At 45.0% G+C, this 24,724-nt stretch overlaps 1 protein-coding gene across 5 annotated transcripts in view; it reads left to right on the top strand.

Annotated features, from left to right (window-relative positions):
- The window catches only part of XPNPEP1 (X-prolyl aminopeptidase 1), a 33,049-nt gene extending 10,659 nt beyond the window's left edge, over positions 1–22,390 (top strand). For all 5 annotated transcript variants that reach the window (XM_074589973.1, XM_074589974.1, XM_074589975.1 and 2 more), the window contains 17 exons: positions 1,499–1,603; positions 1,909–2,001; positions 3,430–3,573; positions 3,969–4,064; positions 6,311–6,392; positions 7,329–7,539; positions 10,912–11,001; positions 12,305–12,355; positions 13,478–13,536; positions 14,230–14,307; positions 14,832–14,903; positions 16,686–16,746; positions 17,580–17,649; positions 18,807–18,980; positions 19,864–19,940; positions 20,671–20,769; positions 21,839–22,390. In XM_074589973.1, coding sequence (XP_074446074.1) covers positions 1,499–1,603; positions 1,909–2,001; positions 3,430–3,573; positions 3,969–4,064; positions 6,311–6,392; positions 7,329–7,539; positions 10,912–11,001; positions 12,305–12,355; positions 13,478–13,536; positions 14,230–14,307; positions 14,832–14,903; positions 16,686–16,746; positions 17,580–17,649; positions 18,807–18,980; positions 19,864–19,940; positions 20,671–20,769; positions 21,839–21,964 — 1,688 coding nt within the window. In that variant the 3' untranslated portion in view covers positions 21,965–22,390. The remainder of the gene's footprint in view (positions 1–1,498; positions 1,604–1,908; positions 2,002–3,429; positions 3,574–3,968; positions 4,065–6,310; positions 6,393–7,328; positions 7,540–10,911; positions 11,002–12,304; positions 12,356–13,477; positions 13,537–14,229; positions 14,308–14,831; positions 14,904–16,685; positions 16,747–17,579; positions 17,650–18,806; positions 18,981–19,863; positions 19,941–20,670; positions 20,770–21,838) is intronic.
- Positions 22,391–24,724: the final 2,334 nt, after the last annotated feature.

Genomic DNA, 24,724 nt, shown 5'->3' with positions numbered 1-24,724 from the left:
TAAAGTAAAATCCTGTTAACTCTTTAATGTGGTGCTTGTAACCTACAGTCATTTCTTTTGATGTATAGCCAGTACGAACAGATTTTCACATTGCCCATTGGGCTGGTGAATAGTAGATGGACTCTAGCTAGCCTTTCTGTTTAAACAGAGACAGGGCCAGAAACACTGCATTTGGAAACTGAACATTGTGGAAAAGTTTGCTTATCTTGCTGAGACAGGATGTTTTCTTGGCTGTAGGGTAGGTCTGTGTTTCAAGAGACCTAGTTTTTACCCTGGCTGTACCCTAAGTTCTGCAACTCACTCTGCTGTGTGATTGTTGGAAAGTCACTTTAGTCTATTGAGGTCTTTTTCTCCCCCTAATTGTAAATCGGTTTAATAAATACTGCTACCTATGTGTTTGGAGGGTCCATTCATCAGTTTCTATGAACTACTCTGGGACCTCACATAGAAGGCGATAAATCCAGGACTGCGGGCTGCTGTTAATGAATAACATGAATCCTGTATTAATTTCACGCCTTCTGCATGGCCTCTGCATAACCTTCCTCTCTACTTTGGGCCCTTGTTATATACTTGGAAGGTCTGTGTTCCCAGCCTAGCGCTCAGTGAGGTTTCGCACAGGATCTCACCGTGTGTTTCCTGCTTCATCTTTACAAGCTGAAGCAGCTTAAAATGGGGTTTGTGTTGGGGGAGTTTGGTAGAAGACAATGCAATTGTATTTGGAAACTCTGCTCTGCTAATCTGGGTTTCGGTTTCTGGTTACTGAAAGTATGGTCAAGATGCAGAGACTCAAAAGACTTGGATTCAGTTTCTGTTTGTGCCTTGGTTTGGGTTTTTTTTTTTTTTTTTTTTTAAATTACCAAGGGCAAGGCAGCTAGAGTGCCTTGCTGAGATGTCACTGCTCCTCAGCTGTCTGTTTGTATCCCTCCATCTGGAGTCAGTGGAATGGGGCAGACACTGAAAAGAGCAGAAGTTTATGTTCATATTTCCTGTTCAGCCATCTCTGCTCGAGCTGTAGCATTTGGGAAAGGGGTGCAGCTGACAGCTGGGAGTGATACCCACATCTCCTAGTGTAGTAACAGCTGTTTCTTGTGGATGGTCAGAGCCCAGGCTTCCTCCCGTATGAAGATGGGATGAAGTCCGGGGATGTACAGTATGTGTTACTGTGAGAACAGCAAGGTGGAGACCACAGTCTCTGTTACAGAAGGTTTGGAAAGCCCCATTTACCGAATTCCACTGACTGGTTGAGATATGCTTAAGTTGAATTCATCTGAGGCAATTCATTAAGCATACTTTTGCATACTCTCTTGATAGGATTTGGAAGGTCATAGTGCAGGAGGAACAGTGAATATCTCCACTGAAATGGGACTGACTTTTGAACAGTGAGCAGAGCTGCCGTTTGGGAATTGGTGTGCATTTCAAACACTCTCCCTGCTGTCTGTGTCTCTGTCTGGTGGCTGCCCATCTCTAAATCACCACATCTTTCTGCCTTCCTACCTAGGTACTGCCATAGTAACTGAACAGCATGCAGCCATGTGGACAGATGGACGCTACTTCCTGCAAGCTGCACATCAAATGGATAACAACTGGACACTCATGAAAATGGGTACGTAGGAGGCTGGGATACTGCTCCACTGATAAAGAGGGAACAATCACAGGCTCACTTCACACATGTTACAGCTTGTGCTGTAGGGGTACCCTATCGTGCAGGAGCTTAGGGACATCTTGGATACACTGCTGCTCCTGTTTTAGTGTCCTGTGACTCTTCTTGCCCATGAGTCTGGACATTCATTAGTAGATGTATCTGATGTGTTAGCTTGGACTTTTTGGGAAGTGTGGGAATGCTTCAGGGTGACTGCTTCTTTGAACCTCTTTTTTGCCTTTTTTTTTTTTTTTTTAAAATCCATGGAGGTCTGAAAGATACGCCGACTCAGGAGGATTGGCTAGTGAGTGTCCTTCCAGAAGGCTCGAAGGTGGGAGTGGACCCTTTCATTATTCCAGCTGGTTGGTTTTACTTTATTTTATTACTCTGGGTTGAGGAACTAGATTTTGCTTCCTTGCTTCTCTGGCTAAGCTGTTGTGTGATGGTATGTAGCTAACCATGTTTCAGCCCAGATGGGGTGGTGGGTTAAACTGTTATGCAAAAAAAAAAAAAAAGTTGGATTTTGGTTTTAGGCATGTATCATGAGAGCTCTATAGCAGTGCATCGACTCCAAAGCACAAGGGATGAGAACTACTGTCTGGGCTTGCAGTGACCTTACTTGAAAAGCAGATTCATAGAATAGTTTGGGTTGGAAGGGACCTTTAAAGGTCATCTAGTCCATCCCCCTGCAATGAGCAGGGACATCTTCAACTAGATCAGGTTGCTCAGAGCCCCGTTCAACCTGACCTTGAATGTTTCCAGGGATGGCACATCTACCACCTCTCTGGGTAACCTGTTTGAGTGTTTCACCAACCTCACTGTAACAAATTTCTTCCTTATGTCTAGTCCAAATCTACCCTTTTTCAATTTAAAGCCATTACCCCTTTTCCTATTGCGACAGGCCCTGCTAAAAAGTTTGTCCCCATCTTTCCTGTAGGCCCCCTTTAAGTACTGGAAGGCTGCAGTAAGCTCTCCCTGGAGCCTTCTCTTCCCCAGGCTGAACAACCCCAACTCTCTTAGCCTGTCCTCATAGGAGAGGTGCTCCAGCCCTCTGATCCTTTTTGTGGCCCTCCTCTGAACCTGCTTCACCTCCTTGGAGCATAGAGTTCTGATCCACCTCCTTTTGTCTGTGCTGTGGTTTGTCATGGGCACTTACAGTACAAAGTTGCTAAATGCCTTGGACAGCACGTGAGCCTGAACACCCAGGCAAAACTCAAACTGCTAATCCTGCTTGGTGATCTTGGCATCTCTGTAGCTCTCATTGTAGGAAGCACCTTCCTGGAGAAGGTACCATTTATATCAGATGAATGGGTATCCATCCATGCTTCAGTGCGTGGCACTCAATCCAAAGGTCACTGGAGGCAAGGGAAGACATTTGCTTGATTCAGATGGGCTAAAGGTCAGTCTTGTGGCTGTGTGGAAGCCCATCTCATCTCTCGACTAGCTTAGATCTACCATGGTTCTGCACTGGGGTAGAGGGCACCCTTACGGCAGTCGCTGGGGTGCCTTATTCCAGTGACTTCTGTCTCCCAGCTGGAGCAGCTCTTCAGCTCAAGCATGAGGCTCCAGGGCTGCAACGTTCTGTAGCTGCTGCTGGCTGTAGTGTCTGCATTTGTGGAACTGTAATTGCAATAGCTTCTGCTTTGTTTTTAAAGGGAATGGGAAGAAGGAGAGGCTGGAAGGAAAGGAGGAGACTCAGATTCTTGAGTTTGCTCCCTGTGAACAAGGCCATTGTTGAACCAGTGTGTGTTCTTTAAAGCCATCACTCTTGACTCTTTTTGCTTTGGCAGACCAGTGGAAGAGGATGTCCAAAGCCTTAAGAAGTGCTGGCCATGACCTTGTGCCTGTTAAAGAAAACCTGATCGATACAATCTGGACAGACTGTCCTCAGCGCCCCTGCAAGCCTCTCATCACGCTCGACCTGAGTTATACAGGTGAGAAGCTTAACTCCCAATAGACAGGGACTGTTTCTACTGCCCTATCACCTTTTACTTTCCTCTTACGAAGCAGTGAGAAAAACAGTACTGCAGTGCAATATGATCCACTATGAATAGGTCAAGAAAGTGATCGGACCTCAGCTAATGACCCCTTTGTCCTCAAAACTTCAAATAACCATTTGCTAGAGGCTAGATAACTTCAAAACAAATCCATAGATGTCTGGAGGGCAGCTTCTTTGACATAGTTCATATCAATTACTAGAAACGAATGAGGAGCACGAGCCAAACACAGTGTGTTTTGGGTACCTCCAAAATCCAATGCATCCGTCTGTGTTTATGTCATCATCCCCAGTAAAGTTAGTGACTGTAGCTTTTCATGTCGTGTTTTGCAGGGGTCAGCTGGAGAGACAAAATTGTAGCCCTCCGTTCAAAAATGGCTGAGAGGAAAGTCCTGTGGTTTGTGGTAACAGCCTTGGATGAAGTAGCGTGTAAGTCTTTACATCTACCTCCTCAGTTCTTCCTACAAAATAAGCATCATTCCTGCCTTGGAAAGGAAGAAGCCTGCCAGGGTGGGAGGCACTCATGACAGCCAACATGTTTGTTAGAGGTCAGTTAACTTGTATCAAGTGCAGTGGTGATAACAGGTCACAAACAGTGAGCCTATATTTCTATAGAGTGCCTTTTTACACCAGTACAGCTCCTGAGTACATTTTTTTTCCCAGGAAATGCAGCAAATCGCTACGTTTGAAAAACAGCCCAGGCAAAGGGAAGAGAAGGTTATGTATAAAGCCCAGGGCAGTTTGAAGGGAAAAGAAAGACCTGTGAGTTTTTCTGTCTATAAAACATCCTGATGCTGCCTCACCCTATGGGAAGATGGAGGCTGTTTTCTGCTGTGGAGGCTGGGCTATAAACAAAGCAACGCAACACGTGGCTTTGTATACATAAGGCCAGGGTGGGGTACACAGCATTCACAGTAATCTTCCTAATTGTCACGACTTTTTAAGTTGGTCTCTACCTCTCCAGCTTTTGGCAAATGCTTTGGTTAAAACAAGTCAGTCGAGGCTCAACTTGTATTTCCAGATCATTTCAATGCAGGGTCCCACTAGAGAGTCCCCTCCATGTTTGGGGCCCCAGGATGACTAGGTCTCCACACCCTGGCTCCCAGCCCAGTGCGTAGGAAGGGAGAATGGCCAGAAACAGCAGTGGTTCTCCCAGGACTGTTGTCACTAGTGCTGTGTATCTTTTGTGCAGAAATCACCAATGTGCAGATTGGTGCAGTGGGAACATACTGCTGGCAGAGTGTGAGTGCTGCTAATGCCTGTGCCCTGCATCTGAGCTGAAAAGGTAGAAATGAAGGTGGCATGTTCCTAGCTCCAGCACTGCCAGTGCAACGTCTCTGGCGCTGGGAGAAGCTGGCTTGCTGAGGTCTGGGCTCTCCTGGATCTGGGACACTGAGCAAAGAGCTTGTTTCATGAAAAGAAACACTTCTGAGAGTGGTGATATGACTCCTCCCTGGGGAGGCCTGTGCGAGCAGAGATTGAGTGTCTCACCTTTTCAGGCGAATCTCCAATTAAATTAATGATAAATTGTTGCCCTGAGGTGGTTTCAGATTAAATGTCTCCAGCAAAGCCAAGCTTGGTTATGAATTGAGGGTTTTAAGATGGACCAGAGAAGGTCATGAGAGAAGCTTATTGCCGGCTGCGTGGTTAATTTCCTATCGTAAAGGGGGGAGGGGGAGAAGTTGTCTTTAATTTTATCTAATTCAATTCACTGTTTTAAACTCCAGACAAGATTGTGGCGACAGAAAGAGAGCCACAAAGGAGGCTGTTGCCTCCTTACTGCGCTGGGAGTCGGCTGAGCGAGGAAGTTTGTACCCATGCATTAAAGAATTCTTTGTGGCTCTTTCCTGCTTTCAAGTGACCTACTCCTTCCCTGGGGAGAATCAAACTCTATTTTTACTTTTGTGGCAGAATTTGCACAGTTCGATGAATACAGTGCTGGGTTGTGATTTAGGACATGTTGGTTCTTTTCCCAGCTGTCCTGCTGGCTGGCCTTATTGCCTTGAGTAACTCATTTCAGCTAGTTGATACCCTGGGGTTTTTATTTGACCCTAAAATCAGGAGTTTGGAGATGCTGAACATCTGCTTCCCCTCTTGACTTTGCCTGGAGTTGTGAGGGATAAAATCTTTCTAAAAAAAACCCCTAAGACTATGCAGCCTGAATCTGAGATGTTGGAGGCACCCAAATGAGAGGCCTTTTGGGAGTATTTTAGTCTTGCGTATTGTGTCTCCCTCTTCCCTCAAGTATCAAAACAAGCATTGGAATGGAATGATAACTCGTAACTTTGAAGTCTTCTGGCTGTTGAGAAGTGAGCTTTTATTGCAATTGCACAGACCAGAAAGGGGAAGAACTACACTTTTTTTTTTTTTTGTGTGTCCTTGTCTTTTTTGCCTGTACCTGCTTTATTGCAAGCCAACTCTCCTTCAGAAGTTAAACCCCAATTTCCTTGCTCAGTGAGAGCGTTTAAACTGCAGTGCTGGTGCCATCTCCTGGCAAAAATTTAGGATTGCCGGAGAAGAAGCAGGCCGTGGGACAGCTGGGTGGGAGCTGGACCCGCGGCCTGTACCCATGACAATTCATTGTGTGACTGTGTTTTACTGAGATTATTTTTGACTTTCTCTAATGTTGCAAAAGATGAACCAGGACTGTGATTCTTGGCGTTCTTATTTTCCAGGGCTTTTCAACCTCCGAGGCTCTGATGTTGAGTACAATCCTGTGTTTTTTGCATACGCCGTCATAGGAATGAACACAATCAGGTGCTTGTATTCCCCTCTTCTGTCCCCCAAGATGCATTTTTCTGTGGCAGAGCTGTTCTAGCAAAGCATTTGTCTTTTTAAAACACCTACGTTCAGGCGCTTTAAAGTCCCTTCTGAGCACTTTTGTCTTCAACGTTAATTTCTCCCCTGATCAGAGCTAGAGAGGCAGCCAAGAGCTCTGCTGTGTTCCTCAGTACCTCAGCTGACTTGCTGGGTGACCTGGGGCAGGATGGCTGACCCCTCTGTCTGTCACCCTGAGATAACCTGGAGGGCCCTCTGAGCCCTGGGTGAAATGTGGGTAAGAGCCAACGCCTGGCCTCAACATTGGAAAAACATTTCTCTAATGTCATTGATGAGTCACTTCAAAACTGCAGGGACTGTGTAGGAAAGTTTCAGGGCTGGTTTATGACAGAAGGCTTCTTGCCTGCAACTGCCCTGTGCAGTGAGCCCCAGCAAGGACAAGTCTTCTAGAGGCATCTTCAAGCTGCTAGCTAGCAGGTTAAACCTTGCTGGGGGAGTACAGGTGGTATGTGAAGGTTGAGCTGAACTTTCAAATTCAGTGAAAGCAAGAATAACGTGGTACTTAGAGCTACAGTACCTTTTCCGTTTCCAGATGTTGCACTTTAAAAATAGAGAATAGCCATCATTTGCCTCTGTTACTCTCTCCTGCTTGACGTGCAGTGATGGGATGCAGCCATTTTGAATGTGTCATATGACAAAACCACTATCAGCTCCTTTCCTCTCATCTTAATTTCAAAACAGGATTTAAGCTGTGTGAAGGCCAGTGGTTAAAACAATATAGAACAAAGTATAGCGCATAATTAACAAACTCCTTTCTCCCTGAAATGTCACCAGAATTGTTCCTCCTTCCCTCTTATACTCCAGCCACTGTCAGATGTGGTCCCACCTACCTGCTCTGTCTGTTTTGTTTCTAAGGCTCTTCATCGATGGTGACCGAATGATGGACCCAGCTGTGAGGGAGCACTTACAGCTCGATTCCACCCTGGAACCTGAATTTAAAATCCAAGTAATGCCCTATGGATCTATCCTGTCAGAGCTGCAGGCTGTTGGTGCAGGGCTCTCACCCAAGGAGAAAGTGTGGCTCAGTGACAAAGCCAGCTATGCTCTGACTGAGGCCATTCCCAAGGTTAGTGGCCCTTGCAAGGGAAAATACTTTTCTCTTTTCTGCCCAGCATTGTCAGGAACAGTGTTAATGAGGGCAGCTGGTCTCAGCTTCCCTTCTGCAAAGCATGATGCAGGCTGGAGGTTGTGCGGAAGGGATCCAGCCGTGCTGAGGTATCAAGGGGTTGTTAATCCTGGGGTTGCTCTCGCTGGAGCTGCCCTTCCAACTCGCTAAGCCGATTTGCCCAAAGAATTGTCAGCTTAAGATAAGACAAGTGCAGTGAGAGAGGGGAGGGAGAGCAGGGTGAACTTGGGTCACTGTGCCCATGGCTGGAACATCAGCCTTATGTAGACCAACAGTAAGAGCTGGAAACTTGCAGAAACTGAAGCAGGGAAGTTGTGCAGGACCTTTAGGATGGGGCATTGGGCTTGATCTGAGTGTCTAAAGATGGTTTCCCTTGCTTATTTCAGTGGCTTGAGGATATCAGGCAATTTGTGATGTCTGCCGAGAGACAGGGCGACGGAGTTGTTGCAGCAGGGAACCTTGTTAGGACATGGATAACCTGCAGGCACTGGTTGTCCATGCAGTGAGTGCATCTGCTGTGAGACAGCTGTAGCATCAGACTAATTTCTGTACAGCTGTACTTGCTGTATCTTACCCTTGTACTTGAACTTGTCTGTCTGGGAGGCCTGCAGTCCACCTAATAATCCAATAGTCATGGAAGGAGATACTTAGGGAAGGACACAGCAGCAGCTATGGACAAATAAGCTGTATTCCATGCATCTTGTGTACATCTCTTGTTTGCTGCACGTTCTGTGGAACGCTGTCCAGTTTACAGAGTTACCTAGTACCGAACAGATACTGTGAATAAATATGGCTGCGAATCAGGGACCAATGAGTATTTTCCAGATGTTACCTTGGAAGGCCAGACCTGCTGAACAGAACCTGAGTTTGTGCTGGGTTACTAAACAGTCCAGGCTTCCCACCTGAGAATCGCAGGGCTCAGATGAAGGGGTTGCTGAAGGAAGAACTAAATTGTAAGAGGTGCTTGGCTGCAAGTTTGCATTTACCTGCCACCAGGTTTCTGCTGCCACCAGGCAGGCAGATATCTCCTGCCTGTTTCATGTACTGCTTGGTTGTGCTGCAGGTGTGTATATGATACAGCCATACCTGCGGCAACAGAGCTAATTCATGGGGCCTGAAAGCTCTTTCTGTATGCAGGAGTTTTAAGAGTAGCCTCAGATTTGTGTGTCCCAAAAGACAAAATCCCAAGAGCAGGGTCTGTTTGTGTATCCCCAGGCTGCCACAGTTTGATACCAGCACAAAACTCTGCTTAAACTCTCTTTCTCTAAAGGCCAAAATAGCAGGAACTATGTATTATTTTTCTCCAGAGATGACATTGACTTATATACCTTAATAGCTTCATTGCACTTGGTGCACCAGGACAGATGGTAAAACCAAACAGGTCTGGCAAGTTTTGTTGCTTTGAACGTATCCATTTAATACAGGATATATTTTTGTGCCTTTGCACTGACTTGAGCAAGATATACAGTCTTTTGCTCCTGCCCAGGGTTAAATCTTCTGACACCATCAATTCATTTGTAGGTGCAAATCACCTCTTAATACAGAATACTGATATTTTGCCCACTCTCTTTCATTCAGGGTAGCAGAAAGCGTAGAGTCTATGGAGCGTTCAGTATAAATTGTTGTTGCTCTTTTGACTTCAGAGTAGAATACCCCTTGCTGTAGCTGGAGTCAATGAACTAACCCCAGCTTGGGTAAGTTGCTGTAGATGATTTACGCAGAGCATTCCTATGGAAAAGTACAGCAGGTCTGGCCTAGCTTAAGGAATGTAATGAGTTGTAGTGACATTATTTACCCCTTTAGCACTGAATGTTTTGGCTGATCCTGAGTCATTGCAGTGCTACATGCCCTCTGTATGCAATGTGAGAGTCCCTGCCTCAAGGAGCAAACTCTGTTCAATAGAAAGCAGGGGAGGAAGGACTGAAATGTCTTGATAAAAAAAACACTGAAAGAGCCAAAGGTTTCCTGGTTCCTCATGCTGGGTATTTTTCTCTAGCTCTACACCACTTTACACCAGCTGAGCAACTGTCCTGGAGTGCTTTGAAGAACCACAGTGCTGGAAGTCCATCTACTACCTGTCTCCATCAAAGCCAAATATTGACATTGGCAAAAATCCAGTCCATTATTAAACACAGATCTGCAAACCCTTTATAGATTTGCCTACAGTTGCATGTAAATATACTTTTCACAGAAGATTAATAGAACCTACCAGTATCTGTAAAAGGCAAGCCAATCTAAGAATCTGACTGTTGAGAAGTTTTGTCTTGACTCTCATAAAAGGACTTTCCTGACTTTCTTGTGGCTTCTTCAGTACTTTAGTTTCTGCATGATGTAGTGTCTTGCTATTTTTAAGAATTTGGAAACTGTAAGTCTCTAGGATTTGTGTGAAATTGGTCTTTGCTGAGGGTCTACCAGGCCTTTCCCGTGAATTTGTGTGGTGTTTATTTGTATGCTGGTGTATTGAGAATTAAAAAACATGTTGCCTGGGCTGTGCTTATGTAGGTACTCATCCCATCTCCCTATATATAATGGGTAGAGCAGAGAACTGTGAGGCAAAAGACATCCTTTTTTATTCCTTCTTCTGATGCCAAGCGTGACAAGGCTTGGGCAAGTCACCTCAGTTGGTGAATTTCTGAAGACATGCTCAGAACCAGCCAGGCCTTCCTGCTAATGTAAGGATAGCTGGTGTTGGGGAAGTGCACAGTGGTAAGGGATCAGTTACTAGTTCTTAATGCAGGGCCACCCAGTCCAGGCATAGGAAAGCTTTGTCTCAAACCATTGATGTAGGCTCCTTTCAGAAGTGGACAGCATGTAAAGCTCAGATTTGCCAAAGGCCTCTCATGTTTCTTGGCCCCTTGATGTGTTTGTCAGAGCTGCTGATCATTAGAAGTGGTGATGCTCAGTGCTGGAGGAGACAGAGCCTTGGGACACCCTCCAGGTTCGACTACAATGCTCTCTACCTGGGATTGGCATTTCTCATTGACTGTCTCTGGGCCTTTAGTGTACAGCAATAACAGGAAACCCATAGCTCAGACATTGGTAGATATGGTATTTAGGATATGCAGATCTTCACCCTGCTTCATGACAAGCTGTTGACCCCTTTAGTTCCTTGGATTTCCCTGTGGCTGGTCTTCCTTCAGTCAGGGACTGTTTCTCCTCTATTATCCAGTGCACTTAGCTGACTACTGGCAACCAGTATCTCACAGCACTTAAGGTTGAGAGAGACTGCCTTGTGGTCCAGGCTGAGTTATTAAACCTGTAGGATTATGTAGTCTGAGTAATCCACAAGTAATCCTTGTCCTTCTGCTGCAGGCTTACCGATACCTCACCCCGTATACCCCCATCTGCATTGCAAAAGCTGTGAAGAACTCATCGGAAACAGAAGGCATGAGAAGAGCACATGTAAGTGAAGCCTTGAGAGCCTCCTTGCACATGGCAAGAGGTTTGCTTTACGTTTAGGGAAAGAAATTACATTTTCTTTTCAGATTTAGTGTTTTGGATTAAAAAGCAAATAAGAATTTGGATGGCAAAATAAAAATGGCTTTCTGTCGGGCATCTACTGCTGTTGAAGCAGTTTTTGTGCTTGTTTAGCGTTCACTTGGAGTAAAGAACAACATTTGTAATAGTGTGAAGAACCAGCCTTGCTCTGTTGGAAGACTGGGCAGACTTGAGAAGTGTTGTTTAGAGTAGGAACTCTCAAAGGGATGTTCTCTCCCCTTTGCTAGTTCTGTTGTCTTTCTCAGTGGAGTCTTCAAATTGTTATCACTTGAATAAACACAGCCTAAAGAATACAGAGAAATTCTTTGACACAAACACAGGCCAAGATGCTCAGAAGCAGCCAGTGGCCTCAAACCACTCTGTTTTTGTGTAATCATCACGACACTCTGGAAATGAGGCTGACTTCCCAGGAAGCTTCATATTTTCAAGCAAAGAAGCTGCCTTTAAAACAGGTTCATGGTGGGGCTGAAGTTTTCTCTTGTTTATTTCCTATTAATTTTCAAGCAGCAGTTTTCACAACAGGAGAAATGTGCCAGTTAAAACAGGGCTGGCAATTCTGTGCTCGTCCCATATTTTCTGCTAGTTTCTTGGGAACTGCTGCTTTCTATTTCAATGCTTTTCTTCTCTGTTAGTTAAGGGGAAATAAAAATACTTGTACTGAGCAGAGACACTTTGTCACCTGCCACCTGGGGACAAAATTGTGCCTCGCTCTTGTACACTTGTCTTCTGCTTCTTGCCCCTGCATGCTGCAAGCATGTAGAAAGAAGGAAGAAAAATGGGGGCCATCAGGCAAGAGAGGCGCCAAATGCTGTGTGACAGAGACTGTGTGGTGCCCGAGTGTCTGAAGGGCATGTTCCCCTGCCGCATCGCAAGATGTGTTGTGCGGTTACTTTCCATGATCCGAAATGCAAAATCTTGTGTCATGTGTGGGGTAAAGCCAATGTTTGCTGAGTTCTTGATAATTCTTCACAGTAAGGTACTTCCCAGCAGTATACCTTTATTAACGATTATTTAATTTTCCAGGTACGTTTCCAGTACTTGTATTACTTGCAGGATGCAGAACCTGGAAAGACCTCTTAAATCATCTCTTAGTTTGTGTTTCTGAAACTTGCAGGTTGAATTCTTTTGCATCAAAAACAGTTTATACTGAGACTTGATAAATCTTTTTTCTTCTCAATTCCCTTTTCTTTTGCCTATTTTAACATAGATTAAAGATGCTGTTGCCCTGTGTGAGCTCTTTAACTGGCTGGAGAAAGAGGTAGTGTATTAATTTTGTTTAACTTGGAGATTTTATTGCTATGGAAAATTCTTCGTTAGCATAAACTTTTTGATAGTCTTTATAGTGCCTTAGCTAAAAGTGGGGGAAAAAGTTGAGATTTTACCTGGGTTTTTTTGGGGGGAAATTAAATCATGCTGAATGAGTTTTTTTTTTTTAAAATGTACTCCTATTCATTTTGCACAGACCAAAGCCAGAGCAGATGAGAAATTACCTGAATGGGCTTAGTGTAGTGTTAATACTGTCTTGTGCTGGTTTGGTAGTGTAAATTATGAAATAATATCCAGTTTGGTGCAGTACTTTGGGATTATTCTCATGATAATCAGTGTTGTCTGGTAGTATGGACAGATTTGGTGTTTATGAATGGAGAGGTGCAGTCATGCCCACGTGCGGTATAAATGGGATAAAGGAAAAACTACTCACATTTGCTCTGGGTTAGAAGTACACAGTGAAGGTGCAGAGTGCCACGTGTTACTCAGCGACTTACTAAGCTGTGCTCCTTCTCTGCTACGGCATGTCTAAGGCTTTACCTATGGAGGTGGCTTGATGACTTCCAGAAGGTGCCTTTTTACATGTTTGAGTACCTCAGGAAGTCTGCCACGGCGGTTATGAGACCTAGCTCTTGCTCCCCTTGCCTGTTGTCCGGTCTTGGGGAAGTTGCGTCACAGGTTTGAATTTATCAAATGCCTAAAGTAAAATTTAGTGTCCTTTGTTTTTCCTGCAACTGCTTCCACTTCTAATTTAAAAGCATAAAAATTCTGCTAATACCATGGGCTGTTGGAGAGAACTGTTTAAACTTAGTGTAACCTGTCTGTGAAGAGATGTTGCCTTGTGAGATGTTAACTTCTGTATGTATCTCAGTGAAGTTAATACCGCACTGACAGCACAATCCTGCTGGGACTATCTCTGCTTCCTGCTTCTCACATGCGCTGCACGGCGTTGCTAGGTTTGTGTTTGTCATTACTGAGGAATGAGGACAGAAAACCTGGAAAGAGGCCACTTCAAGGTTGGGTTTCGTAATGCACAGACGAGGCCCAGTGCGTAAGCATACAGCATTTTCTTTGCTGTTGGTGTACTAATTCAACCTTCATCTTTGTCCACTAGGTTCCAAAGGGAACAGTAACAGAAATAATTGCTGCAGACAAAGCAGAGGAGTTTCGCAGGTAAAAAGTAAATCCCCTGTGAGGATGTTTTCTGGGTGGCATTTTTATCCTTTGTTTTTATTTTATTCTTTAGAAATCCAGCTCACTCGCAGATATAATTTACCTGAGGACAAACCATTACTGCAGGATTTCTTTGAACAGTTGAAAGAGTTGGGGAAGAATTGGGTCTCTTGGGAGATACCAAGTCCCAGCTCACTGGATCCTATCTGCCTTCCTTTTCAGATAGCAATGAGGAGTGCTGCAGGTTAGGACACTTAAATACAAGACAGTTGATTTCTTACCACAGAGGACTTGATGTAAGAGTTAGATTTCCTCCTCTTCTGTTGCAGAATGAGCACCATTTGTATTGAGAAATACTCCCATGTGTACATCAGGAGAACCTCTAAAAATGCCTTTGAGTAAACAAGTAACAGAGAAGAAATTGTTCAGGACATCTCTTCCCTGGGTCGTCTGGGTGGTGAATTTTCTGCTTGTAAGGAAAGGGTAGAGATGAAAAGCAGGTTTCCATATGGTTGGGAGGATAGAGCTTCGATCTGTAAAATTCTCCTACCTGAGTGTGTTTGCCCGGATGGCTTCCAAGGCTAAGGGGAAGGCTGAGGTGATGTGAAATTGAGGATGGGGCATTCCAGGTACCTCAGGTGCCTGGTGTGCTCCTCTGTTTTGTGCTGTAGTGATAACAATCTTTTCTTTCAGCCAACAGAAAGACTTTGTTGAATTGAGTTTTGCTACCATATCAAGCACAGGCCCAAATGGAGCCATCATTCACTACAAGTAAGAGAACCACAACTTCTCCTTTCATCCTTCAGCAAACATAGTTGGAATGAGCTGTCTGGCCTCTTTGTGGAGTCACAACAGAGTACTCCAGGGAGATGTGGGTCACTGTTGGTTGTCATCTTGCTTATTACACCAGAGCTTCCACACTTACTAAATAAAGATCTCTCCCTGCTGGCAGCATGTATGTATTATGATGGTGATCTGCTCAGGGGCCGTAGAAAAGGGCTGTTTTTTGGGTGGAAGTCTGAGAAGGACAAGTATGCAGTGCAAACTGTTCTGAAATATGTCCAGAAACAGATGTTGAGGGTTTTGCTGGAAGCAACAAAGCTATTCTCTGTACTGTAGTGCTATTTACTGTAGACGAATACACTCCTCAGTATGATCCCTGGCTCAGCATGTGTGGGATTTCCATCACTGCCACAAGAAATCAGAGGTGACACATCCAAGCTTGCACTTAATATGATTTCTGGGCTGGAGACCTTGAAACCGTGGAACAAAAAAACTTGTGTTTAATTGAACAGGCCAGTTCCTGAGACCAACAGAACGCTGTCTGTGAATGAGATCTACCTCCTGGACTCAGGAGCGCAGTACAAGTGAGTGAGATGAATGGTGCTGAACTGCTACGTTTTCTGCTCCCAGTGACCACTTGCAGGGTCAGCTCACAGTTGCTGTGGCAAGCATAGCAATGTGTAGTTTTGAGCACAGTGTTGTTTCACGGAGAGCCTGCTTGTTGTATCCCCTCTGGAGGCAGTTAGTGGGATTCTGACTATAGCCAAGTGTATCAGTCAGTGGGTGACTGATCCATGACAGGCTCAGGACAGCGGACTAGGGCTGCTGACAAGCCTTATCTGGGGTAGGAGATCTAAAAGTGCACTTCCCATCAGAGTCCCGTGACCAGTGTGATGGTAGCTGTGCTTTAGCTGGTGGTGCACGTTTCCATCTGCTGCAGCTCTGCTCACCTGGCGCATCGGTGTTAGAGCTGCAGGGAACAGGGAGCAGGCCTGACTGCCCTGGTTTAGCCTTGGGCTGCCTACACAACTGTCTGCACAGCCCAGTGAGGCACCTACCCTACCAGGATGCGAACAGATTTGACTGACGTTGAGGTCAGAAAAAGGTGGGGCAAAGGAGCAGGACAGTGCTGCCTTGTGGTTGTTCTCTGCCTTTCCAGACAGAGACTCAGAGGCGGGGTTTCTCATCTCAGTGGCCACTTAGTCTTCAGGTGTGTTTTTTGGGAAGGCGTCATGTCTGTTGACTCACTCAGTGTATTTTTGACAGTGCCATTTAGTGACCTCAATCTCTGCAGCTGTTTACTGTGGGTCTTTGACTCTACGGAAAATGAAAGAAGTGATGTTTTTAACCAGTGTAAATAGATGAGAACTGGCTTGTTCAGAAAGATGCAGGACAGACCTGGCTGCTCCTTTGAGATGAGCTTTGTCTTTGGAGCTATGCCTTTTTGTTGTGTCAGTCAGGAAAAGCTTTGAAAAGGAACCATACAGACATCCTTTGATAAGATTTTTACAAGGAGATCTTTTTTTTTTTTTTTTTTTCCTCCCCTCTGATGGCCTAATTAACGATTTCCTTAGTGCCACTATGAAAAGCAGCCCTTTGAATACAATGTAAGCTGGACATCAATGGCATTGTGACAGGGATGCTCTGCTTGTCCCTGCTGAGGAGTTAAACCGTGAGTTCTTTGTGACCATGGCCTGTGTGTGCTGGGGAAGAGCGTAGGCACAGCAGTGTTTCAAAGGGAACTCATTATTTCAAGAGCCTCTCTGTTTTTGACAGCAGGCTCAAAATGGTATTTGTAGAAGGAACTTAGAGCCAGTTTCTGACGTCTCAGACTGACCCCTATCCAAATGCTGGATAACTTCTAGAGATCTTTGCACAAGACATCCTGAGGATGAAAGGGACACTCTACCCCCTTACACTTCCCTTTCCTGAGCTGGTAGCTGTCATTTGTGCATAAGTATATATTTGTAAGTTGCTAATGAATCATTTTCTATGCAAATAGTCTAAATTTGGCCTTTTCTGTTCTGTTCTCAATGGGGTGGTACCAGTTGCTAAACCTCAAATTAGAATCGTTTTTATGAGCAGTTCAGATTCTAATTTGCGAGGAGCTTTGGGATGCTAATGGATGAAAGATAACATTTTGAATTGTAAGTCATTATTGCTACATCTGGGACATGTGTGTTCAGGAATTTTTGAGATTAGGAACTGTTACATCATCAGTCTTGTGTAGCGCAGAGTAGATAACTTTACCCAGTTACGGGTTTGGTTGATTTGCTGCCATGTGACTGGGTTTTCTGTGCATTCTCACTTGGATCTTTTTTTTCCCCCATCCCTTTGCTTCCTGCATCTTTGTTTCCATCTGGAAGAGATGGTACCACAGATGTGACCAGGACAATGCATTTTGGCACACCGTCAGCCTATGAAAAGGTAAGTTGGCATCTCAGTGTGGTTTGTGATCTCAGCCTTATTATTAGAGATACTTAAATTAGTAATGTGTCCTACTGCTATGTAGTCAAAGTGCTCTATCAAGTATCATTTATTTAATAATATGTGACAGCATTTTGATAAGACTGAGAAGGAGGCTGTCAGACTTCCAAAATATGAACTAAGTGATTTAGAAAATGACACCTTTCTATCTTAAAATGCACACCTTTTATCTGCAAAGTGACATGTCTCCTCTAAGAAATAATAAAATTGGCAGACTGAGGGTAAACATTACTGACTTGTCCAACATGGGAGTTAGTGAGTTTTAATTTAGTGCAAAGCTTAGTGTCTAATGCAAGGCTGCAATAGTGGTTTGTGTCTAGCGTACCATATCAAAAACCAGTCCCAGACTTAACTGAGAAGGTCCGTGTTGGAAATTCAGCAATGTAATTTTGTTTATTTTAGATTGCTTCTTTAATTAAAACTAATTTCATCATTATAGTTCACTCAGTGATGAAAATAGGCTGTGGGGTATGCTCAGGAAGTAAAACTACAGCCACAAAGAAAGTCAGTCACGTAGGTCAGGTGAATCCTGCTGCTAAGCCTGCAGTCTGAGTTTGTGACGCACTCTCCATAATTAGCAGAGAAAGATCTTCAGAGTAATTTAAACTCTTTCTGCTCATAGCTTGCTTTGACATTGCCAGCCATAGGAGATCATGAGCAAATCTTTCCAGATCCTTCAGAATTTGCTACTAGATGCAGTCTTTCTTTCCATTCCTGGGGAAGACAAAATGTTGCCTATCCCTGTTTGCTTATGCCACACGTTTCTTTGGCAGGAATGCTTCACCTATGTCTTGAAGGGACATATAGCTGTGAGTGCAGCCATCTTCCCAAATGGAACCAAAGGTAGGTTGTTGAGTTGGAGTGTTTTTACTACCGCAGTGACCTCTGAAGAACCATTAAGTGGTCTGAAAGCAGCACTGTGGTTGACAGGTCCAGATGTGTTGTTGACGTAACTGTCTGTGTCTGTTTCCATCAGAACATTTTGGATTCTGGATTACTGATGCCTTCTCTCTTGGCATCAACTAGTGCTGAAAATTCTGAGGGGGAAAGTCTGAAGGGTGTTCAGAGTGCTCTGGTTGGTGATAGTGACTTTCATCAATGGCACTCTGACACATCTGTGCACTTTCTGTGCTTGGAGGTTGTCTTTATGCTTTACTCATGGCCCTGTCAAAGTAAGAGGTCACTTCTCAGCTTCAAAAAGACTGGCTAATTCTCTTCTAGTTAATGTGGAATCTCTTTTATGAGAGAGCAGCATGGGGAAATGACACACGAAGGAGCTGATTTTGTACAGGAGAAGCAGTGACATACACTCACCCCTGGTGAATTTGGTGCAGAACTATTTTCTCCCTGATCAGACACCTTACACAAAGATGCCCCTTTTTAGTTTTCTCCAGTTTGCATTCTTGGGTAAGTGAGGAAAAAGCAGCTGCATAGTGGTATGAGAAACCTCAACTGAAATTGGAGGGTTTCTGAACTTGGACGTATGGGCTTGGTGTTCACATGCAGGCAACAGAAATTCTCTGCATTCTGGTTGAAATAATCTTAAATAACTGGCCATCCAGGCAAGAAGTCTGGCTGATCAGTTCACCCAATACATTTGGCAAGTTTTCTGCTTTCGGTTCATTTAGTGCAGCTACCTTTAAGAAAGGCACTGAATTCTCTGTGGGAGATTTACCACTAGATTCTTTCCTGAAAACCTCAGTGAAGCAAGCAGCAGTGCAATGTTTCTGTTACAGACCATCTTCTGAAGAGCTGTGTAACAGGAAAGAGAGAGGTGGGCTCTTTTGTTGAGAAAGGGCATGAATGTTGGATGTGCTAAATCTGACCTGTAACTTCCAACAATCCAATGACTTGCTTTCTTTGGTTGTTGGTGGGCTTTTTTTAGGGCATGGTGGTGGGTTTTTTTGCATGTTTTCCAAGTTTGAGCCGTCAGCATGATTATCAGCATCTCTGAGGGAGCCTGACTTGATCAAATTCTCTCTCTCCCTCTTGGCCTGCAGGTCACCTTCTAGATTCCTTTGCCCGCTCTGCCTTGTGGGATTGTGGTTTGGATTACCTGCATGGGACGGGACATGGAGTTGGCTCTTTCCTAAACGTACATGAGGGTCCTTGCGGCATTAGCTACAAAACCTTTGCAGACGAGCCCTTGGAGGCTGGCATGATCGTCTCTGATGGTATTTAGCATTGATGTTTCTCTCTGGTTACTGGGGGAGGACCCAAGCTCTTTAAGATGCAGAGGGAAGAAATCTGACAATGGTGTAAAGGAGAGGTGGGATCGTAAGCTCTAGTCCTGCCTCCTAGTTTGTTATTTTAATTGTCGTTTAAGCTCTCCACATAAAGACCCTCTGATTTTAGCTTTGACCTTCCATAAAGCACCTTTGCAGTCGAGTGCTACAGGCCTGCTTCCTGCTCTCTACAGCACAAACCTCAGCAGAGCTGTACTGCTGACCAGCCCAGCTCTGGCATGCTGCCTCCCTTTCTGCAGTGGAAGAGCTGGCTACAGTACAAGGTGGACACCAGGCTTTCAGGAGCTAATCCTGTCTTTGCTATGGGCTATTTGAGGCAGCTATTAAATCTTTACGTGCATTATTCTTCCAGTAGTAAATTAACAGCCTGCTGGGGTTTGCTGAGAGACTTACGTTCCTTCAGGGCTGCAAAGTCCTCTCAGTGAGTCAGGGGAGCACTTTCTAAAGTAAGTATTTTGGGGAAGGGGTTACCCGCCTGCCTTTCATAAAGACATTAATATTTTCAGAGGTTCTGGTATTTGGAACACATGTACTCTGTGTTCTCTCTTGATTTGGAAGGAGACTTTCTGAGCTCGAGGGCTGTCTGTCTTGTTTCTCCTCCCTTTGAGAACTTTTGCTGTCACCTTGCTCGAGGCTTCTGTGCAGATTAAGTTGAGTCAGAAATTTGTTTGCCTCTGTGGATGCCTGGTGTCAAGATTGCTTAGTGACTTCAGTGGACTAAAGCCATGGGGGGGAAGTCTGGCCATAGGGAATAAGTATTTGCTCACTGCAGCTATGTTGTGGCTTAATTAATTACTGTCTGTTTCTGCAGAGCCTGGGTATTATGAAGATGGGTCCTTTGGGATCCGAATAGAAAATGTCGTCCTGGTGATTCCTGCCGAAACCAAGGTGAATGACCTACTCAAGATGCACCTTTCTATATGACTCACTGACTGTAAAAATTAAAGTTCTGGAACCTGAGGTGGGAACATGCTGCAGACAGTTGAATCCTACTCAAGACTCCTGGTCTCCAAAACCATGCTTTAGTGAAGATTGATTCTAAGTCTCCCTTGCTTATGGGGGCACAGAAGACAGTTCTGCTTCTGCAGAGTTTCCATGGGTTGAAATGTGTATGAGAGTGCTGTTTTAAAATGTTTTCTGTCTGGATGTCAAAGACCAGAAGCATCTTTATTCGGCCTCTTAGAGTCATTGCTCTAGAGTTGGTTCATCTTCTCAAGTCAGGATTTTCTTCTCGGATAGAGAGTCCTCAGTGGCAGTAGAAACAAAACTACAGACAGATTTTGACTTTATGATTGCCAATCTGGCTGGGTTATGCTTTTAGAAATGCTAAACTGAAAATGACCATATAGTCGTCAATCTGAGTCCTATACAATTGTGACCTGGGACATGGCCTTTAAAAAACGACCATTGAAAGAAAGAACTAAGGTTTATGTTGAGATTCTTTGCTTGAGCTGTAAAGAAAAATGTTATTTTAAGTTGCTACCTTCTCATCTGAATGTTACATGGGTTGTTACATGAATGTTACATGTAGCGGCCACATGAACCAAGAAGTAAGTAAGTGCGATCTGGCCAGAGCTGTTTCTAAAAATTTACAACCCTGTTTGTCTTTCTGCTGCAGTACAATTTCAAAAACAGAGGGAGCCTGACCTTTGAACCGTTAACCCTGGTTCCAATTCAGACGAAAATGATTGATGTTAATTTGCTGACACAAAAAGAGGTAAGTGAAGCAGTAGGTTTGCATTGTCATCTTCGCACTAGAAGCAGCTTGTTCTGTTCTGTTTACAAGAACCACTGGCCTCTTCCATTTCATAGATTCAGAGAGCAATCCTGAGCAACCTGGCTTAATTTTAAACTTGATCCAGCTTTGAGTGGGAGGGTGGATGAGATGAACTCTCCAGAGGTTCTTCCAATCTAAATTATTCTGTGATGAAGGCAGCAAGGACCCCTCTGATGATGTTGTTTTGATAGTTCCCTTGATATGGTATTTGCTGCTATCATCTCTCCTCTTTTCCTACTCCTTAATTTCCTTCTGTTGGACTGTCATGCTGTCTCCCTGGAGACTTATGCTATTGACTGTCCTGTGTTGTCCATATCTACTTCTGACCAATCCCATTCAGCCACACCACGTTCTGCAGTGCATATGGACTCTGAGCAGACATCAGGGATATCTGCTCAGCAACATTTATTTACCGAATAGCATCATGCTCTAAACTTTCTGTTTAGGTCTCCCACTACCTTCACCGTGGTGTGTTTCATCCTGTTGTTCTACCATACCCTTATTTTGCCTCAGCCCATCCTCCTTTTCTGAATGATAATCCTGTTTGCATTTCCTTTTTCTGAAGAGGACTGTGACGAGTACCAAGGACTGTAGTAAGGTTACCTGTTCAGATCAGTTGGGCAACTTGTGTCTGAGGAGTGCATTGTTCAGTTACAAATTTGCAAAGGTATTTACTAGGCTGTGCCAAGGTAGCTGTTCTGATTTGCTAGAGGCAGTGATTTGCAGAGACTTCAAATACTCGTCAGCTGAACCGAACCTTGGCTCCTCTGAAAACCCAGGATGAATTGCTTCAGTTCCTACCCTCATCAAATTTACAAGTCACTTCCATATACGAGAGGTCTGTCTCTTTAGGGCCGGATCCCGTTCCAGCCTAACAGCTCAATCCCAAAGAGCACAAGGGCCTACAAATTGTCTTTGGCTGTATGCAACTTGTAAAAAAAAAAAAAAAAAAAAAACCCAAAAACCTTCTGTGCTTATGCTGAATGTCATACCCCCTCCCTTTCTCTAGTGTAACTGGGTGAACGACTACCATCAGAAGTGCAGGGAAGTAATTGGAGCGGAACTGGAGAGGCAAGGCCGGCACGAAGCTCTTCAGTGGCTCATCCGGGAGACAGAGCCTCTCGTCAGAGTTTAGTAGCACCACAGTGTCTTCGGTGTGTGGAACATCAGGATCACTTGGTGTCACAATAATCTATGTCTTCTTGGCCCTTGGCACCACTGGGAGAATGTTCTTCAGTAAACCTTTGGCAATCAGGAGGGGAATTTCATGTAGTGTTTCTCTTCCCCCAGCATGCGTGGGTAATGTTGGGGTAAGGAGGGTGACTAAACAGTTTTTCTGGGGGAGGGAAGGGGTTGAGAATAGAAAGCAAACAAAATAAATAAGCATGTTGCCTTTGAAACAGGGGTCTTATTGAAATAATTGTTCTAAGAGACAATACTGGAATATTTTATACTGTCTGGTTTTTCACTGTGAAAACTCAGTATTTTTGCATACTTGGGTTACAGTTAAGATGTTATCCACACAGCAGGACTGATTACTGAATAAAAATTTCCAACCCGCTGTTTGCTTGGTCTGCCTCCTCTTGCAGGCAGTGACGTGTTGGGTTTGACAACTTGAAGAATAGCAAGAACTAGATAATTCCACCTCTATGTGAGCATCCAGTTCAGACAGTTGAAATGTGCATAGGGCTGCCCTGTGCTAGGCGCTGGGCAGATGTTGTGGAGAGGCCTGACAGGAGCCTGTGACAAAGCCCCGTGCTTTGTGACAGATCGTGGGAGGGATGTGGTGACACGCAGCAGAGGTTTCTGTGCGCAGAGCACCCAGGCCAGTGCTTCTGACTGTTGTTATGACTTGCTGAGTACTTGTATAACCCGTGGCAGTGCAGGATGCGTGGGCAGTATCATGGAATTACAGCTCTTCCTGGACACAAGGCAATTATTAAGTTTAAAAAAAAATAAATGCGTACAATGGACAAAAGAAGGCCTTCGTGCAGCTTTCGTTCAAAATCAGCCTGGCCTTGGCCACCAGGAGCCTTGCTCTGGAGTGCCAGGCAGCGCATGAAGACATCTAGTGGTTAAGTGAGCTGCTGCGGGTTAGGTAAGGAGAACTTCCCAGCCCCGAGCGGGAGTTCTCCGCTCTGCGGTCTTCTGAGAACCACTGTGTGCAGGTGCATCAAAGCATTGTCCGTGATGTTAAACGATGGGCTAGGACAATGTTTACTAAAAGAAGCCGTCGTTCTGAACGTTTACACTGAAAGCGTTTTGATCAAACTCAAGTTCAATATTAGATATGGAGCAACTGGGTAACAGCGACTCAAATTCCTGATATTTTAAAGAAATGCTCTGTGCAAATGGAAGTGTTTGTGTTGTATATTGTATTTTCTTCCCCCCACCCCCAAGAAATTCTGAGAGGGAACTCTTAATCTCTGTTAAATGGCGTGAAATTAGTATTTTCCTTAAGAGTTAACGGAAGTTGGAAGCAGTATCAGGCAGACAAACAGAAAAGGACAGGGAAGAGAAACAAAGTTGCCTCCTAGCGATGTTATTCAAGGAGGTGATAAAGCAAAAGTGCAATAGGTGCTTTAAAAGGTCATTTTTCACACCCTGGCGTCTGCAGGTGGGTATATGTATTTGAAAATCCAAGTGGCTTCTCACCGCTGCCCGGAAGTTTTGGCTTTCATCTCAGCTGTGGCTGTGGGAAACCCAGCTCACGTCAACCCAGCCCACTGTGTCAGGTCTATGGGCTATCGACTAAGATCAGGGCAAACAGTTCTTCCAAGGTGCCCGTTGCCTCTGTAGGTGCTGACTGTGCCACAGCATCGAAGGGCACGCAGGGGCCTCTGAACGGGTTGTGCTGTGACAACAAACTGGCACTTTTCCAGCAAAAATTGATGTGTGTACGGTGAGGCTGAACGATGGGGAGCTGTCAGCCGAACGCCGCAGCCTCCCCGGCCGGGCGGGAAACCTGGAGGACTGGAAGGTGGCTGCTCTCTGGAGTGATGGTGGTGATGGGGTGAAGTTCAAGCAGACGCCTGCTGATCACAAGGCAGCTGTGCTGCTGATCACAGAAGTTCCCAAGAATGGTGTCCCGGATGTCCTGGTGAAGACCCAGCCTGGGTAGGTCTCTCCTTAAACTCAAGGGCAAGTGTTTCCCATGGGAAGCCAGAAGAGGACGATTTCTACCAAACGGTAAAACAACAGCCAAGGAAGCTTTCGTCCTCTTGACCCAAAGCCGCTGTGTTCGGCTTAGACACCTCCGTGGGGAGCGGGGACGTGACACTGAATGCAATTTGCTGGGTTTAAATGGCCTTATTAGACCTTTTCCTCACCTCGATTCCCTGTTTACAGTCAGATGCCACCCTGGGGCCCTTCCCACCCTAATCCCAGAAATTCATGGCTCTTTCCCAAAATCCCCTACAGCGCGCAGGGACAGAGGTGGGGCAATACGGACTTGTCTCCTTCTCCAGGCACCAGCCCTGGGACCCTCAGCAGATACCTTCAGCCCTTCACTCCCCAGCTTGTCCCTTCGTGCCACCTTGACCCTGTGGGTTTTGTTCCAGGGGGTCTCTTACTGCGTTTCAGTGACGGCTGGGCGATCTTTACCCTTTTCTGAGATTTTGGCACCTCAGCAGAGGGAGATGGGGTGTTTCCCAGGGGACCGGGGGGTGGCTGACACGCATTCCTAACTCTGAGGCGTTTCTCTCTCTCTGCCTATTTAGTAAAACCCAACTCATTTTTTGCCCTTTCCTGTCTGAGCTTCAGGTTTCCAATGGAAATTAAACTTCGCTTCTTTGTTTTTCCTTTTCCTTTCAGGTTTTGATTACTTTCATCAGTGCCTGCTTTCCCTGGGTGGTCTCTCCCTTAATTTCTCCTGGTGGAAGGAAAGAATTAAGGA

This window comes from Larus michahellis, chromosome 6, assembly GCF_964199755.1.
Source record: "Larus michahellis chromosome 6, bLarMic1.1, whole genome shotgun sequence".
Classification (NCBI taxonomy): domain Eukaryota; kingdom Metazoa; phylum Chordata; class Aves; order Charadriiformes; family Laridae; genus Larus; species Larus michahellis.
This window is presented reverse-complemented; position numbering and strand designations above follow the sequence as displayed.